Source organism: Dasypus novemcinctus, chromosome 3 (assembly GCF_030445035.2).
Source record: "Dasypus novemcinctus isolate mDasNov1 chromosome 3, mDasNov1.1.hap2, whole genome shotgun sequence".
In the NCBI taxonomy this organism is placed as follows: Eukaryota; Metazoa; Chordata; class Mammalia; order Cingulata; family Dasypodidae; genus Dasypus; species Dasypus novemcinctus.
In genome coordinates this window covers 45,150,691-45,168,839 of record NC_080675.1, presented here as the reverse complement: position 1 = coordinate 45,168,839, position 18,149 = coordinate 45,150,691, and the positions used below count along the sequence as shown (strand labels likewise).

Here is an 18,149-nt window from a genome sequence, read left to right as displayed (position 1 = left end):
TTGTTTGTGTGGAATATCTTTTCCAACCTTTCACTTTCAGCCTATTTGTATCCTTAGCTCTAAGGTGAATCTCTCGTAAAAAGCATATAAATGACTCATACATTTTTATCCCTTCCACTTGTTTGTGCCTTTTGATTGGGGAGTTCAATCCATTAACATTGTGTTATAACTGAAAAGTATTATATACTTTGACCATTTTATCCTTTGGTTTTCATATGTTATATCTTACTTTTGTCTATCTTTTTATTCTTTTAGTTACCTATACTTTTTTTCTTTTAAAGAGTTATTTATTTATTTATTTATCTCCCCTTCCCCCACCACCCCGGTTGTCTGCTCTCTGTGTCTATTTGCTGCGTCTTCTTTGTCTGCTTCTGTTGTTGTCAGCGGCACAGGAATCTGTGTTTCTTTTTGTTGCTGTCATCTTGTGTCAGCTCTCCATGTGGGCGGCACCATTCTTAGGCAGGCTGCACTTTCTTTCACGCTGGGCAGCTCTCCTTATGGGGTGTACTCCTTGCGCATGGGACTCCCCTACGCAGGGGATACCCCTGCGTGGCAGGGCACTCCTTGCGTGCATCAGCACTGCACATGGGCCAGCTGCACATGGGTCAAGGAGGCCTGGGGTTTGAACCACGGACCTCCCATGTGGTAGACGGACGCCCTAACCACTGGGCCAAGTCCGCTGCCTACCTATACTAATAATCTTCATTTCTACACTCTCTGCATCTCCTGAATTTTCCTTTCAGATTGCAGAGATCCCTTTAGTAATTCTTGTAGGACTGTTCTCTTGGTGATGAACTTTTAGTTTATGTTTGTGAATACTTTAAACATCCTCATTTTTGAAGGACTGTTTTGCTGGATAAAAAATTCTTGACTGAGAATTTTCCTCTTTCAGTATCTTAAATATATCATACCACTGCCATCTTACCTCTAAGGTTTCTGAGGAGAAATCCATACTTGCCTTATTAGACATCCCTAATATGTGATGGATTGCTTTTCTCTTGCTGCTTTCAGAATTCTCTTTTCTTTGGCATTTGATATTCTGAATAGTATGTATCTCAGAGTACGTCTGTTCAGATTTATTCAGTTTGAAGTGCATTATCTTTCTTGGATATGAATATTTATGTCTTTCCTAAGAGTTGGGAAATTTTTAGTCATTACTCCCTTAATATTTTTTATACCCTTTTCTGTTCTCTTTTTCTTCTGGGACACGCATGATATGTATGTTTATGTGTTTTGTGCTGTTATTCAGTTCCTTGAAACCTATTCAGTTTTTTTCCATTATTTTCTCTGTTATTCTGTCTTTTCAAGTTCAGATGCCTGTACTCTAATTTGTTGATTCTTTCTTATGCTAGTTCAAATCTATTTTTGTATGCCTCTAATGTATTTTTAATCTCATCCTTTGTGTCTTACGTTCCCATAAGTTCTTTTATTTGCAAGCTTTCAACTTTAGTTTCTTCTTTATGCTTGCTCAGTGTTTTTTGTTTTTGTTTTTGTTTTTTTAAGATACCAGGGCCAGGGATTGAACCGGGGGACCTCATAAGTGGGAAACTGGCACTCAACCACTGAGCTACATCAGCTACCCTGAGTTGGTTTTTTCATTTGTTTGCTTATTATTTTTTTTTGTTTTTAGGAGGTACTGGGAACTGAACCTGAGACCTCATATGTGAGAAGCAGGTGTTCAACTGCTTGAGTCACATCTGCTCCCTACCAGTGTATTATTTTTTTTAAGATTTATTTTATTTATTTCTATCCTTTTCCCCTGCATTGTCTGCTCTCTGTGTCCATTCGCTGTGTGTTTTTCTGTGTCCACTAGCATCCTTGGCAACACTGGGAATCTGTGTTGCATCATCTTGCTGCGTCAGCCTTAGCTAATGCGGTGCCACTCCTGGGTGGGCAGCACTTTTTTTGACATAATGCGGTGCCACTCCTGGGTGGGCAGCACTTTTTTTGACACAGGGCAGCTCTACTTGTGGGGCGCACTCCTTGCATGTGGGGCTTCCCTACGTGGGACACCCCTACGTGGCATGGCACTCCTTGGATGCGGCAGCACTGCGCATGGGCCAGCTCACCACACAGGTCATGAGGTCCTGGGTTTGAACCCTGGACCTCCTATGTGGTAGGTGGATGCTTTATCAATTGAGCCACAGCCACTTCCCCAGTGTATTCTTAATATCCTTTATCTCTTTAACCATATTTTCTTCCATCTCCTTGAATTGATTTAGGAGATTTGTTTGAACATCATTGGTTAATTGTTTTAAACCCTGTGTCTTATCTGGATTTTTTAATGTGTTCCTTTGACTGGACCATATCATCCTGTTTTTTAGTGTGACTTGTAATTTTTTGCTGATGTCTAGGCATCTGATTATTGGTGAGTTTACTCTGATGGTCAATGTCTCTTTCTTGCCTAGGGTGTTATTGTTGATTGGCTTTGTATTACGGGTCTTCTTTGATTCTTGGTTCAACTTATTCCAGATCTTTAAAATTGCCTGTTTTGATACCTGTTGTTTAAGGTATCAAAACAAGGTCAGGAACCCACTATTGGGGCTCAGACTATCCACGAGACCCTGGGGTAGAGACAGGAAAGGTGCCAGAAAGCTTTTTTGTGACTTTTTTCCCCCCTGCAGTTCCAAAAGGAAAGAGTATATATCTCTTCCACCCTCTACCAGTCAGTATTGAGACAGTGGGAACTTTTCCATACTGGCTAGGACCATGATTTAAAGCTGGGCCCTGCTGTCTAAACTCACTGAGCAGAAGCCATACTTGCCCTTCTGCTGTGCCCTACTTCTTCCCATGGAGGAGAACATTCACTACCCTCTCAGTTGGTGGTTGTCAGCCATATTGTATCAAGGCTGTTTGCCTCAAGGGTAGTGGATGGGTGCCATTCCCTGCCATGGTGGAGAATTCACAAATTTTACTTTGTCTTCTTTATCTTCCCACCTGACCCACTCCCTCTTGGACAATGTGCAGCACTCCTGTGGTTTGCTGATCCCCAAACCAGGTGTTTTGGACAGCTTCTGCTTTTCCTCCTACTGATTTTTTAAGAAAAGTGAGTCCTTCTGTCCTATGCTGCCATTATCTTTGCAGAACCTCCCTACCTTTTATTTTTTTCCTACCATTCTTAAGTTGCCTTCTTCTTGATTTGATACTCATCCAATTACTATAAACCTTTTACCGTTTTCTGGCGTTCTCAGAAAGATGGCTCAGTTAGTTTTTGTTAGTTGTTTTAGGATTTTAAGGGGAAATGGAACCCTGGACTGTCCTTGGTTGACTGGAAGTCTTAGTTTGCTAGTTTAAAAAAAAGTAATGTAGTATTAAATTTTTAAATGGTTTTTGCATCTGGTTTTTCTCCTTTAATTTAATATTGTATGTTTAATTAATAACCTTTCTGATTTAAACCTTACATTCTTGGGATCAACCCTTCTTGATCATAGTAGAGGATATGAATGTATGTTTGTTGTGTAATATACTGTTAGATTCAGTTTGCTAGCATTTTTGCCTACCAGGTTTGGCTAGTATTTTGTTTATTTTACTTAGGGTTTTTGCATGTATGTTCATAAGAAAATTGGTGTAAATTTTTATTTTATTTTACTATCCTTTTCCAGTTTGGGATTCAGGGTAATTTCACTAGCCCATAAAATTAGATTGTTGTCTTCCCCTCCCTTTTTTTTTTTCCCTGAAAAAGTTTGTATAGGTTAAAGGTGATTTGTTTTTTGTAGCTTTGATAATACTTGCTTGAAAAACCACCAAAGTGGTTTCTTTTGATGGGGGCTGGAGTCAGAGGGTGAGGGTGAGGGCAGTACCAATGGTGGCAAAATAAGTTATTGTTTATTATTGATTTAATTTATTCATAGAGATTTTTCTTAAATTCTCATATATTTTTACTATATTTTTCTGTAAAATTATTGATTTTATCTGAAGTTTCATAGTTTGCCATGAAAAGGTGTTCATAGTATTCCTATATAATTAAAAAATATATATATATATTATATTCCCTTCTTCATTCTCCAAGGCTAGGAAAGTCTTGAATATGGGCCTACAATTATGCCCTCTCTCAGGCCTTTGAGTTTCTGTGATGAAGTGGAATAAAGTAAAAGAGTTTAAAAATGACCTGACATCTTGACTGCATAATAAGGTTATAGTCCTTTTTCTTGATTATAAATGTAAATACATGATAATTGTTTTAATAATTAGAATATACATATATTCTCTCTATATAGTTATATAATATATATTATATATGCTTATACTATATATATATAAGTATAAATAAGAAATTTTAAAATACTCCATCACATATCACTCAACATTTTAGTATATGTCCAAATCTTATCCTTTCATATTCATCACATGTAGGGATAATATTGTAAACTCTATATGTTATAGGCATTTTCCCATATCATTAAATATTTGAAACTATGCTTTTTAATGACTGCATAAGATTACTTTATGTCTCATATATTATAATTTTTTTTCTTTCTTTCTTTTTTATCAGAAGGAACCTAAGAGAATATCTCAAATTTAGCAGCACCAGAATACTGGGAGTACTTTATCAAATGCTGATTCCCAGGCCCCGTCCCCAGAGTTTCTGATTCAGTAGGTCTGGGGATTGGGGATGAGATTTTACATTTCTAACAGGTTCCTAGGTGAGGTGAAGCTCATGCTGCTGGTTAGGGAACCATACTTTGAGAACCACTGATTTGTTTTTAGCAGACATCCTACTGTTAAACATTTGGGTCTCATGTGGTAAATCTTTGTGTTTGTCTCTGATGACTCCTGGTATTAAATTCTTAATGGGTCATTTCCAAGGACCACAAGATCAACCAGCATTTGTTTTTCTCTTTGTAGCAGCCCACTCACCCTGTGTACAACATTGGACCAGATAAGGTAATCCAGGCCACCATGCACTTTCTGCAGAAGCCGGTCCCAGGCTTTGAGGAGCAGGAGGACGAGGCAGTAGCAGAGCCTACCACCAACTAGAAGACACAGGGTCCCCATGGCTCCGTGTGCACCCACATCCCCATCAGACCAAGGTTTATACGTTTCGATACATAGTACATTCTGTGCTATATAAGCCTTAGCCACTGTGGAGCTGTGGTTCTCTTTCCTTTCTTGTCAAACAAACTAATGGCTCTGGATTTGGAAAACACTGCGGCATGGTTTTTAAACTCTTCCCACACCTGTCAAACCAAAAATCAGCCTGTGTGGCATCTAAGCCAGCTCTGGCCTGGCCAGGGTGTGGTTGAGGAACAGTGCATGCTGAGAGGAGCAGCCCCTCCCCACCAGCGCTCCAGCCTGACAGTCGTATCTAAACAAACGATGTCTGTGAGTATTATAGCATCCAGAGCCACTGCTGCAATTCCCACGTGCACGCCATCATTAAATGATCAGGCAAGGTGCCCTCCCAGGGACTGGAAGTAAGTCTGCTTCATGTCAAGGGAGTGCTTTGGATCCTGCCAAGATGAATTCTCCAGAAAAAACCTTGGTAGGGCACCACTGGCAGGCCCTTGAGCCTGTCTGCATTTCTTAGTTGTCTTTCACCTCCAACCCAGGTCATTTGTAAGGGTGGGGAGCTGGGGGAGAAATATCTACATGTTTTGAGTTCCTCCTCCTTAACACCAGAGAACAGAGCCACGCTGCCCTCCAAGGCCAACCTCTTGCCCTAGCAAGATGGTCTTCAGCCCCAGGTGTGATGAACTAGACAATTATGAGTGGAAATGAACCTCTAGTTCAACTCTGTGCAAGAAGCAACAGCCCCCGTGCCACTCCTTCACCCCATCCCATCATGTACCATGAAAAACCCCTCTGATGTCCTCAAGGCAGTGCCTGCAGCCCATGACCATTCTGTGTGTTTCTTTCTTCCGCCAGACTCCCAGCTCACCATTCTGAAAGACAGTGTTGTCTTTTCTCACCCAAAGTATTAACACTACTTAGTCTTTCACCTTAATTGCTGACTCAGGATTTATGTACATCCTGCCCATTACTGGCTCACAGAAATACAATCAAGCACTAAACAAGCTGACTGCTACTAAGGCAGTTTGTCTCGTAAAACTGGTTGTGGCGGGGGTGAGGGCCCATGGTGCCTGCCTCTGCAGCCTGCCCACATTGAGCCCCTGCTGGGTCCATAGGGTGTTGAGCTGGGTCATCTGTTCGCTGCTGCAATCACAGCGAGCTCCATGCCACTGACCTGGCTTTGATGTAAGCAGCTGTGGGCTGTGGGCAAAGGGGAGTTCAGAGATGCAGCATGAAGCCCTTCTCAAAAACTGGCCATTTGCTGCCTCTGTTCCCTATTGCTTTGGCATATTGGGCTATGTATTACCTCCTTGAAATAATAAAAGAATAACATTTTTTTTTGCTGTCTCTTGTGATCTCTATACCAAGAAAATCCCGTTAGAATCCTAGTGTTACTGAAGGTTGCTCATTGATCACCATTCTCCTCCTCTGTACACAAGATTCCAGATCATGCACTTGGTGATTACAAAGAGGTATGACTTGACCTCTGCCCACACATGGCTTCTCCTCCAGTCGAGGGAGCAGTGGACCTAAAAATGAGTGGGGAAATTTATATATCCTGCCATAACCCACTGAATGTACTGGGGGAGAGTGCCAACTACAGGGTAAACTATTATCTGTGTAGAGCAGCAGTGCCCCAAAATGTGTTCACCGAGTGCGATGAGTGTGCCGCAATGAAGAGGGAGGTTGTTGGTGTGGGAGGAGTGGGGTGGGGGCATGGAGGGTATACAGGAACCTCTTATATTTTTTAGTGTAACATTTTTTTTGTGATGTATATCTCTTCAAAAAATACAATTTACAAAAATGTGGGGGGTGGGGAGTGGGTTATATGGGAACCTCTTAAATGCTTTTTTAAAATGTTTTTTTAATGTAACATTTTTTGTGATCTATTAACTTTAATTAAAAAAAAAGAAAACAAAAACAAAAAAATGAGTGGGGGAAGTTCTTTTTTTCCCAAGCTCTCTGTGACAGTACAGTTCACTTTTGTCCTAGGCTCCTGCAGTGTTTCGTCATCTGGCTATTAGCAGGGACGATGCTCTGTAGCCCTGAAGCAGGCAGGCAGTAATTGGTGGGTGGGTGGGTGGACACCTTGGCCAGAAGCAAGGCAGCTGTCACAGGAACAGGCTGGAATCCTGCTGTCCCCCGGTTTCCTCCTGATCAAGTGAGAACCCTCTCCCAAGGAAGACCAAGAAGGCAGGTGACCTGTGGCTTGACCCTCCTCGGGAGGAGAGGGTGCTCTCAGAGGTAAGACATAAACCAAATCCCCTGGACTGTCATTCCTGCCTGCTTCCTGTGCTATTTCTACCTGCTAACAAAATTTCAGGCTGCAGAGCAGAGCATTGAAATGCATCCTTCCCGTCACTGTAACAAAAGGCACAACCCTCTAAGACAGCACCAGAAGCCTCCAGGTATTGTGAAATTAATTGCAATAATAATTGCTGCGATTAAGAGACAGAAGGAACTGCTTGGCTTTAAACCAAGGAAGGGGTTTTGAGCTGGGCCTCGCACTGGGTAAAGGCTGGCTAGGTTGGGAAGAGAGGTCATTTGCTAGTATTCTTTCAGGAGAGTCATATCGAGGAGACTCCCTTTCCACTTCTAGCTGGATCTGGAGGGCTTCCCAATTTAGCATTCAAGGTAATCCTGAGGATAAATACTTTGAGGGATTTATCATGTGGATGCCAAGGGAGTACTTTGGATCCTGCCAAGATGAATTCTCCAGAAAAAACTTCTATTAACCCCAACACTGAGGTGGAGGGGTGCATGTGCAGGGTACAGTACTACCCAGTGTAGTTACCAAAGCTGCTTTCAGGAGGAGGGAGTAGCACAGGGTGCCTGCCCCAGGCAGAGCAGCAACAACCTGGACCAAGAAATTCAACCGGGAGCAAGGAATTCAGCCAGAAGCCATTTTCCTCAGATGTAGCCTTCACTGCAAAATTCCATTGTCATCCTTGAAGGCTTTCTGGACCTGTGTGTGTATATCAACCTAGCCCGTTGCTGTCTTTCTTTGATTCCACTGAAGCACGGGATAACAGTGTTTATTTCTGTTGTAGCTGCTCCATGTGTCAACCAGTTCCATAAAGGAGTTCACACAGCTTTACTGAAATGCCATATGTCATGAGGCAGTCAGTAAATGTCCAGCCCTGGAGAGTACAGGAGATATGAAAACTCCTGCAACTGAGCGGCAAGGCAAAGAAGGGGACAGCAGATGGTGATAGAGGTCTCACTGACCAAAACAAAACAAAAACCAGCTTCTGGTTTTAGGTCATCCCTTTCTTGGTGATAAATACCGAAGGATTTGTCACGTGGCTCTTGTGTAGGAGTCACTGAGAACCCAAGAAGAACCTTTTCAGAAGCAGTGATGTGGACGATGCAGTCGTATCCTTCAGGAAGCCACTTCTCATGAAGACCCTCACACAGAAAGCACGGCCATAATATTTAGTAACAGCCCCAGAACAGGCCTTCCACTGAGGACTCCCCTGAGATCTTGGCATATCACTTCCTGGTGATGTAACGCAGCAGAGGTGGAGTTTAGAAAACCCCAAGGCAGTCGTTGGTCACATGCTCCTTAAGACTATTTTTGCCAATATTAACTCTCTATACTTTGTTTCTGGCAGGAGCTTGATATCAGGGAATTAAAAATTGAGCTCCCTGATTCTTGCCCCACATGGTTGTTGATAAAAGTGATATCCATTGGCCCTAGATGGCAGAGGTACTGTTAAAAATACACCAAATATATGTTGTAGACCATAATTAGAGGTAAAAGTTGGTTATAGCTCATAATCTATAACAAATGTTCCACAACAATGTAATGTGTTGGTAGTGGGGTGTTGTGTGGGAATTCTGCACATTTGCATGTTTTGTAAGTTCACGAATTCCCTAATAAAAAAAATTCATAAATTTTTAAAAATTGACACCCCCACAAAAAAGACAAGCCTGACCATCTTTGCCATAGCCAACTAAACAGTAGTCCCTAAGAGAGACCCTCCATTTGACCCCTGACTCATCCTCGTGAGGTGGGTGGAGGCAGGTGTGTTACCTGCCTTTTACAACTGGAGAAACAGGTGAGAGAGCTTACTGCATGAATCACCCAGGCCTGCTCGCTCTTCCGTGGTGGAGTCAGAACCTGAGCCTAGATGGTTCCAAAGCCCAGGCTCTCCCCCTCCAGGCCTCTGCAGGAAGGGTGACAGGCACGGGGCCTCCAGGGCTGGATGACTGAGGCCCCGAAAGCCTGCCCCCACCTGTCATGTCACCAGGGCCGGCCGGGAGAGCAACAACAAACAGCTGCGGCAGGTCCTTCATTCTGCCATGTCAGCGGCACAGAGTCATATTCTCTGCACCAAACGCGGCCGGCCATGCCGTGGTGAGTCAGCCCTTCCCGGAGCCCGCAGCCCGACGGCAGCCGATCCTGTGCGCCGGGCCGGCGCGCCGAACCGGTTCCTGTTCTCCTCTTCCACCTCCCGGCGCAGCGAGCCGCCGGCCTCCGCTCACCAGCTGGCACCCGAGGCTCCAGGAGCTGGGCCAGGCGCTGAGCTTCTTCCCTCCTCCTCCTCCTCCTCTGGCACGTCCAAGAACAAAACCAGGCAGGGCAGGGACAGAGTGCTCATTCCCAGCTCAGCTTCAAGGAGAATTGGCCCTCGCCTTCTGCTCCACCTGCAGAAACAACAGCTGACAAAATAACATCAAAAATCATGTATTTCTAAAAGCTAACTTGTTATTTTAGAACAGTTTTGGCACGGCAGAAAAGTTGCAACGACAGAGTTCCCATATACCCCTTCCCTAGTTTTCCCTCGTTAACAGCTTGCATTACTATAGTACACTTGTCACAACTAATGAACCAATATTGATACACTATTAACTAAAGTTTATACATTATTCAGTTTTTACCTAATGGTTTTTTTTTTTTTTGTGGTCCAAGATCCCATCCAGGGCACCACATTACATTTAGTCATATCTCATTAGGCTACTCTTGGCTGGGAGAATTTCTTACACTTTCCTTGTTTTTCAAGACCTAGGCAGTTTTGAAGAGGCCGGGTCAGGTGTTTTGTGGGATTTGTCTGATTTTTCTTCCTGGTGAGAGTGGAGTCCTGGGTTTTGGGGTGGAAGACCACAGAGGTAAAGCGCTTGTCTCATCACCTCGGATCCAAGGTCTATGCTGCCACTCGACCCATCACTGTTGAGGTTGACCTTTATCACCTGGCAGAGGTGGTGGGCAGGTTCCTCCACTGTCACACTTCGCCCCTTTTCCATATTGTATCCTTCGGAAGGAAGCCATGTTAGCCCGCACTTAACAAGTGAGCAGTTATGCTCACCTCCCTTACGGTGAGATTGTCTCCATAAATTATTTGGAATTCTTCTGTGTGGGATATTTGTCTCTTCTCCCCCATTTATTAATTTAATTGTAACAGTATGGATTCATGGGTATTTTATTCTTTGGGTTATGTTCCAAAATTGTTATTTTTTTGCTCAAATTGTTCTGGCTTTGGCCATTGGGATTTTTTCTCAGATGGCTCCTGTGTCTCTCTGACATACCACCAAGATTTGTTTCTTTTTCCCCAGCTCTTTTCTTCCAAGAAGTACTGCATATTGATCATTGTTGACACTGGATTATGGATACATTTGGGTTCAGTAAACTGTTTTCTCAACTTTTGATGACACTGAAACTTTTCCATACTAAAAAGGTTTTAAAGTGTTAAATGTTGGTTATCGGGGGTGAGACTTCACGTTGCCCCCTGCTGTCCCTGAGATAACCTGGGCTGGTGAGGTAAAGGGGGTGACATGAGCCTGGGACTTAAGCTTCCGGGCCCAGAGCAGGGCTCCATCTCACGGTGCTCTCAAGCAGGGGAGCTAGATGAACCCTCCCTCCCAGGCTGCAGGGGCCCTGCCCCTACGGCGTGACCAGTGGCATGCAGGGTGGTGCTGGGCACTCTGCAAAAGGTACCTCAGTGAGGGACCCCTTGATGGCGATGAGGGAATGAATACCCTGGAGTGCCTGTGTGCCGAGAAAGGCTCCACCCCTCAAAGCCCTCAAGCCCCTCCTTTCCCTGGAGCAGCGGCTGCTCTGTGCCCGCTGCCAAGCAGGCCCTCCTGGTGATTCCGCCCATGCAAAGCTGGAGGTTCTGGCCCCCCTTCCCTCCAACAGCCTCCACCCAGCCTCTGGTGCTCGGTCAGCTGTGGAGGCTGGGCTCTCCTGGGGAGGAGGAAAGAACGGGCTTGAGGAGGGGTGGCCAAGCCTTTTCCCTCTTGAGCGCCCACCTCTCATCGACAGCCATCTTCTGACCGCTTCTGGCAGGCAGGCAGGCCCTGGACCGGCTCATGGGTGCCACGGGCTGAGTCTTTCTCGACTTACTCTGGGCCTCTTGAAGTCAGGGCCCAGGCGGTAAAAGCTGCCTCGAGTCTCCCGTAGTGCCTGGCACAGTGCTGCGCTTAGATTCTGAGTTGTCAAATGTTGTGGGTGGAACTCATGCAGAGGCGGCCCCAGCGTTGACCTAGCAAGTGCACAGAGGAGTGCCCGCTGCGGGGCTGGAGGCCAGGCGCCTGCACACGGCTGTGCAGTCGTGGGTGCTCACCTTGGGCCAGGCACCAGGCTAGGCGTGCAGCACACAGGCAGAGCACCCCTGGCCTCATGGGGGCTCGCAGTCGGAAAGGCCTGCCCTAGTGTTCACTGCAGCTGCTTGAAACACAGGGGACCCTCAACTCTTAGTTTCTGGATGGGACACATGGTCAAGTCGTTTGAACCTGAACCCCCCCACCCAAGGTCTCCCATTAGCCTTTCAGTAGGACTTTGCTGGGGATGTGACAGTCCCTCTCTCAGCTGCTGGCTTCACTGTGGCCTTTTGGAGCAAAGCCGCTGGCCACTGTCCTTTAGCCTCAAATCTGCCCCTGCCGCCTCTGAGCTGAGGTGGCCCTAGGAGACATGAAACAGTGAAACCCTCAAGCCTGCTGTACAGGAGCTATACCGCTGGCTGGATCCCTCGGGGCTGAGTGATGGGCAGCACAGGGTGTGGGTGGAGGTACCGTGCTTCCATTTGGTTAGTTCCTGACCCAGGCATTGTGTCGCTCCTGTTACGGTTCTGCTACTTGCCTTGTGGAGAGAAGTTGTGCCTTTCCTTACCCACCTGCCGTGGCAAAGTTAGGTTTCAGTTTTTCTTGGAGGAGGCTTAGTTCCTCACCATATTTGGCATCAGAGTGCTAGGTTCTGGCACAACTTTCTTAATACTGGATCCTTGATTTTTTTTTTTCCTGGTCTTTTAATTTACTGGAAAAAATTAATACCAGAGACCCTGCTGGATAATTTTGCCCAGAAAAGGCCATCATGTACAAGGGACCCATAGCAGCCATGGACCTCAGAGGAAAACCATCCTAAGTGGGGCCTGGTAGCCAGAACAGGCCTGCTGTGGAGTTGGCATCTAGCTCGGCGCACAGCAGAAATCCACCCGGCTGGCTGTGAATTGTCTGGGGGCACCTACTTGGCTCTCTTCTAGACACCCCACCCTGCTGTGTATGTGCATGTGTGCTTGCATGTGTATGTGTGTACATGTGTGCATACACAGTAGCACACACGTATCAGCCAGGTGAGCCAGAAGCATGTGGGACCCTGGGGGGGTCCAGACGTCAGACCACACCAAGCTAATGAGCTAGTCTGCCCCTACCAGGCAGACTCTGCTCAAGGGGATGGCGAGGGAAGGCTGACATATGACACCTTGAGGGCACTATCTCCAGCCCCAGGTGGGAAAGGGGGTCGCATGTTCCCAGTGTCTGCCTAGCATGGTGCCTGCCACCAGGCACTGCAGGAATACAAGCGGAAACCAGGGAAAATGGGGTGAGGTGACCAGTGTCAATGGTTGAGGGTTCTGGTCCAACTGGCAAGGGTTTATTTCATTTCCCAAGTCTACTTTTTTTAACAGGTGACAGATTTGTGGTCTTGCTCAAGTTCATTCAGGAAACAAGCAAAGCATATTTGTCACTGCCCTTTGGCATTCAACATACTTTTACTTCCCCTCTCAGGATTTTACTGCCTTGAACTCTTGTTACCTCAGAGAGAAGGATGGAGTTCATTCACTCCGTATTTCAGCAAAACTCAGGGATGTTAGCTGCATGGCCAAGAACCTAGGATGGTGATAGACCTGAGCGCTGCTAACATTTATTGGGTGCTTCTTATGTGTCAAGCACAGCTGAAGGGCTTTTCACACTTACGCCTTTAAGCCTTACCAAGGAATTTTGTATTACTATTGTCCTCATGTCATGGCTTGGGAAACCAGGGCAGAGCGTCACCTCACAGGTACAGGCCAGAGCTGGAATGCCAGTGCAGAGGCTGGCTCAGGGCCCGTGATCTCTACCTTCCCTCACTGCTGCCTTGGGCTCCTCCCTATCCCCAACCCTGATGAAACAGCACTTGTCCGCTGGGCAGTGATGGTCTGCCTGGAGGGCCTCCAAAACCCAAGATCACTCTAGTCCTCCATACAGTTGGGGCTTGTCCAAAGTGTTCCAGGAATGGGGGATTTGGCCAGTCTAATTTTCTACCTATGGAATTAACTAGAAAATATTCTTGTTTATCCCTTTCCCAGGGAAAACCCGGGGATGTATTAATTAGCCTGTGTCTTAGTAAACCCCTACATTGAAGATAATTCTATCTTTGCCAATTCAGGATCGAGTGGTACCTCATGCTCTAGCCATGGTTTTTCCACCACCCATCCCATGTAGAGGTTGGCAATTTCCCTACCTGGGTTCTATCCTCAGACTAGAAAAACTCAGTTTTGAACAAAGGAAGGGTATAGCTTCATATGAGTTCCAGAAAGCTGCCCTGAACGGGGCCTGGCACAGGCCTGAGAGTGCCCTGGTTTGGCTGCATTTGCCACCTGCCTGATGACCAGGGGCCAGCCAGCAGGTGGCTGAAAGCAGGGTAGCTCCATGACATCACCCTGGCCCAGGGCTTCAAAAGGGGGTGACAGGGGCAGTCTGTGGCTTTCTTCCCTCCTGAATTTAAGATCCACCAGGGACCCAGTCTTCAAGACATTAAGTTAGGTCCTTACTGGGAGAAACACTTTCCAGGCAGTTCAAGGATCTGTCTCCAAGCCCTAAAGAGTCTGACTACAGGCCTGCTTCACTAATTCAGCTCCGCTTGCCTCACTTTCCTCAACAGCTTCATTTTGTTCCTTGGGTTATTTTGGCCCCGAAGCCTGAGTGGCATGAGAACCACCTGGGCAAGCTGGTTAAGCAGATGGATTCTGGCTGTTGGGCACGATGTGCTTTAGGAAGTCAGAGAAGCTGAGCCCAGGAATCCTTTTAACAAGCACCCCAGGGGGTGGCCCAAGAAACCCATTTTTTAAAATGAGACATTTATATTATAGTATTTATAAACTCCACAGAAAGTATGACTTTTTAAAAGATACACTTTTAAACACATTTTTTACTGGAGGATGCAATTTACACTAAACCTACAAAATCACATAATATAGAGCCATTTACTTAGGTGACCCTGGATTTTTTTACTGCAACAAAATAAAGGCACTCGTTCTCTGTCAAGAATAATAAGGAAACTTACGGAACAGCTGATCTAAGGGTTCTCCATGCTGGGTGAAGGTTGGCACCACCTAAGGGTACATTTTGTAAAATGACCCCCACATTGGCCCATATCCACCCCTCTGCTGAGATTCTATTCCACATGGTCTGGGGGTAAGTCTGAGCATCAGTAGATTTTTAAAGCTGCCTACATGATTCCCATGTGAGAACTACGGATCTAGTAACTAATGAACACTCCTCATTTTACAGATTGCAAGTGTGTGAAGTTCACATGGATAGGAAGAGGCAAAAGGTAGGACTGGCATTCAGGTCTCATGACTCAACAGTCTGAAATTTTTGCTAACATGCATTCTTGCCAACATCTCTTCCTTACAGCTGGTTCCTTAACACACACACACACACACATGCACTCGCACGCGTACACACACACACACACACCCACCCCTTGCAGTGGGAAGGACGCCCACGTGAAAGAACATCAAGAAAAGCTGGCTTCAAGACTGCCGGGGTTGGGACTACACCGGACCTGCTGATCCGGCCAAGAAAGAGCGGAGAGTCTTGTCCCTGATGCCTTAGCACTGCCCCTCCCTGCTTTCACCCTCTTACTCACATATTAATAAGGCTCAGAACATCCCGACCTCGCAGAAAAATTTAATCATACCTTAACAATCATCTACCATGGACTTTTCTCTTTTATATAGGCAGACAGGAGTTATTTTAAAAAGTACCCTCGGGTAGTTCTAATAACATCTCGCTTGATTTTAGAGGCCACACTACCTGTGTTTTCCTCCTGTGGATGCTTGCAGAATTATGGCTTCAGATTATGCACTTTTTTAAAACCAATTTTATTGATACATATTAATAAAGCATACAGTTCTTCCAAAGAGTACAATCAGTGGTATTTGGTATAATCTCATAGTTGAGCATTCATCACCTCAATCATCCTTACAGCATTTTCACTATTTCAACAATAAAAACATAAAAACCAAACAAACAAGAAAATTCTCCACCTCTTGATCTCTCCATGCTTCCCCTGCAGTACATAGCTGCTAAGAAACCCATTTTGAGTAACAGCACTCTGGCGTCTTCTGAACAATTCTGCCTGGGTCTCCAGTCGTGCCCAAAGCTCAGAGATGCCAACTGAGCAGTGGTGGGAGGGAATGTGCAGGGCCTCAGGCTGCCACCAAATCTGACTAATGCACCAACAGGGGCCTCTTCCCATCTCCAAGAGACATCCTGTCGTGGGGTGACTACACTGTCTCTATGGTCCCGTGCCATGTAAAGATAGGGTGCATCTCTGAGGAGCAGGGGCATTCTGAGCCCCAGAGAAGTCAGCGCTCACCCACGCCAGGGAGGTCTGCAGGAGCTGCATGTTTCCTTTTTGTACATTCAGCCCCGGGTCACGGTTTTGTGTAGATAATGACAGCTGGCACCTGGGTGCTCACTTGTTTCTGAGGTCAGGCGCTTTATAAGCATCCCATTTGATCCTCATAAACACTTTACATGGTTAGTACTATTATTATCCCCCTTTTATAGGTGAGGACACTGAGGCTGAGAGAAGCAACTCGCACAAGACTACAGAGCTATTAAGAGGCAGAGACAGGATTTTGAACCCAGGCAGTCTGATTTCCGAGCCCAGGGCTCTCTCCTGTCATCTACTCATGCACAACCCCCCTCCCACCTCTGTAGGATGGCTCTGTGAATTTAGGCAATTTTTTGCTGAGGTTGAAGCTATTATCCAGTGGGATTAGCATATCAAAAGCGTTAAAAACAAGGTCATCTGAAATACTTTGAACTGGGGCAATTGTAAAGGTAGGGGAAATTACCAAGCTGACCACTGCAAAAGAGAAGGGCCAGGAGCATTAACCTGATTTGTGTGAGGAAGAGAGATGGCTTTTAACCTTAGTGAAGCCACCTTCTGCAGTGACAAGTTATCTGGCTTTGTGGAAGGCCTGTTCATAAAGCAATGACAAAAACAAACCACAGAAAATAACATCGCTGTGAAAGAGTTAAGCAGCGGTGAAACTTTGGTGTCCTGGGGGATACATATACCCAACCTCCTAGACGTAAATCCCAGAGGGAACTTGGCTGTGACTTTGGTTTGTCCCCTTTAGCTGAGCACAATCCCCAGGCCAGATCTCTTACCTCATTTTCCTTTGCAGGCAGCTTCAACCCCCACTTTCCTTTTCCGCTTGCCAGTGTCCCCTCAGCACATCAGTCGGATGGCTCAGATTTTCCCAGGTGAACCGCTATTCAGAATGCCACCTTCTTCCAAGGGGCTTATTGAAATCTTCTCAAGACACAGAAAACTCAATGCCTTGTCCAGCCAATATCCTGGAGCCAGGGGCTGGCAGTTTGGAACATCAGCTGTCGCATACTTGCTTGCTGCCCCTTCCATTTGCTCCATGCCTGCTGGATGCCCTGCTTCACACTCCTCCCGTCTCCCCATCGCCGTGGTTGCACCAGCAGCTCAGTTCTACTCCCCACCCTGACCCAATCATGTGTGCATAATTTACACAAGTGCCTTAAGAACAGTTTATATTTAAACCCAGGTATATAATGAAGAGATGTTAGGGGCAATGCAAAGAAAGCATGCTAACCTCAAGGGTTTATGAAATCACCTTATTTCAAATTTTTTCTTATTCCATCCTCTCTCCTCTGCCTTGCAAAGGAGTACTTTTAATGGGACTCCTGCTTTCCTAGCATCCTTGCTCTGCTTAAGGTAATCATGGTTTTGTTTGGTCATGTTATAAACTGCCTGCTGCAGAAACATGACCCACCTGCCAACTACCACCAACCACAAAGAGATGCCATTGGATTTTTGTTTTTTAAAAAATTAGATTTTGTTTATTCTTCCCCTCTTGCCTAGATTGTTCTCTCATCTGTCTGCTCACTGTTTGTGCACCTTCTCTAGGAGGCACTGGGAACCAAACCAGGGACCTCCCGCATGGAAGGCGAGTGCCCAATGACCTGAGCCACATCCACTCCCCAGGGCCTGCGGGGTCTGCTGGCTTGTGGAAATCTGCTCGTTTAGGCGTCTGCTTGTTGCACCAGGTGGGGTGTGGTGTCTACTCAATATGGCGGGTGCGGGCATCTGCTTGTCTTCTTTAGGAGGCACCAGCACCTGAGCCTGGGACCCCCCCATGTGGTAGGTGGGTGCCCAACTGGTTGAGCCACATCCTCTTCCTGAGATGCTATTGGATTTGGTACCAATTGTTAGGAGCCCCAGCACTTTCAACCACAGTGAAGACAGTGACAACAAATCAAAGAACCAGTTTGACTCTGCTCCTTTCCTTGGTCTAGGACAGGGATCGATTGTCAGCCAGACAGGAAGACCAAAGCTGAGCTGTGTTCTGGCCATAAATCCTTTTCATTCTGAGGTCAAACCAAGTTCAGTCTGGTTTTGGGTCCTCAGCCTCTGCAAAGTTAACTTGATGCTGTTGAGTCTTAATTTCCAGTCCTCAGCAACTCTGCAATCTCCTAACATATTGGAATTCTCTGGAAATGGAAAGGTCTCTGAATTGGGCCTGGCATTATCAGGAGAAACCCAAACTCATTGCTCTGGGCTACCAATTCCCCCAAGGCTCATTTGTTTAGCAGGAACCAGATCTAGAACTATT

The 18,149-nt window shown here is 45.9% G+C and overlaps 1 protein-coding gene across 8 annotated transcripts in view; it reads left to right on the top strand.

Annotated features, from left to right (window-relative positions):
* FNTB (farnesyltransferase, CAAX box, subunit beta) overlaps window positions 1-6,347 on the top strand; it is a 95,299-nt gene extending 88,952 nt beyond the window's left edge. For all 8 annotated transcript variants that reach the window (XR_011648324.1, XR_011648323.1, XM_058293270.1 and 5 more), the window contains one exon: window positions 4,846-6,347. Coding sequence is in view for 4 of the 8 variants with exons in the window: in XM_058293270.1 (XP_058149253.1) it covers window positions 4,846-4,977 (132 nt within the window). In the remaining 4 variants the exon portion in view is untranslated. The remainder of the gene's footprint in view (window positions 1-4,845) is intronic.
* The last annotated feature ends 11,802 nt before the right edge of the window (window positions 6,348-18,149 follow it).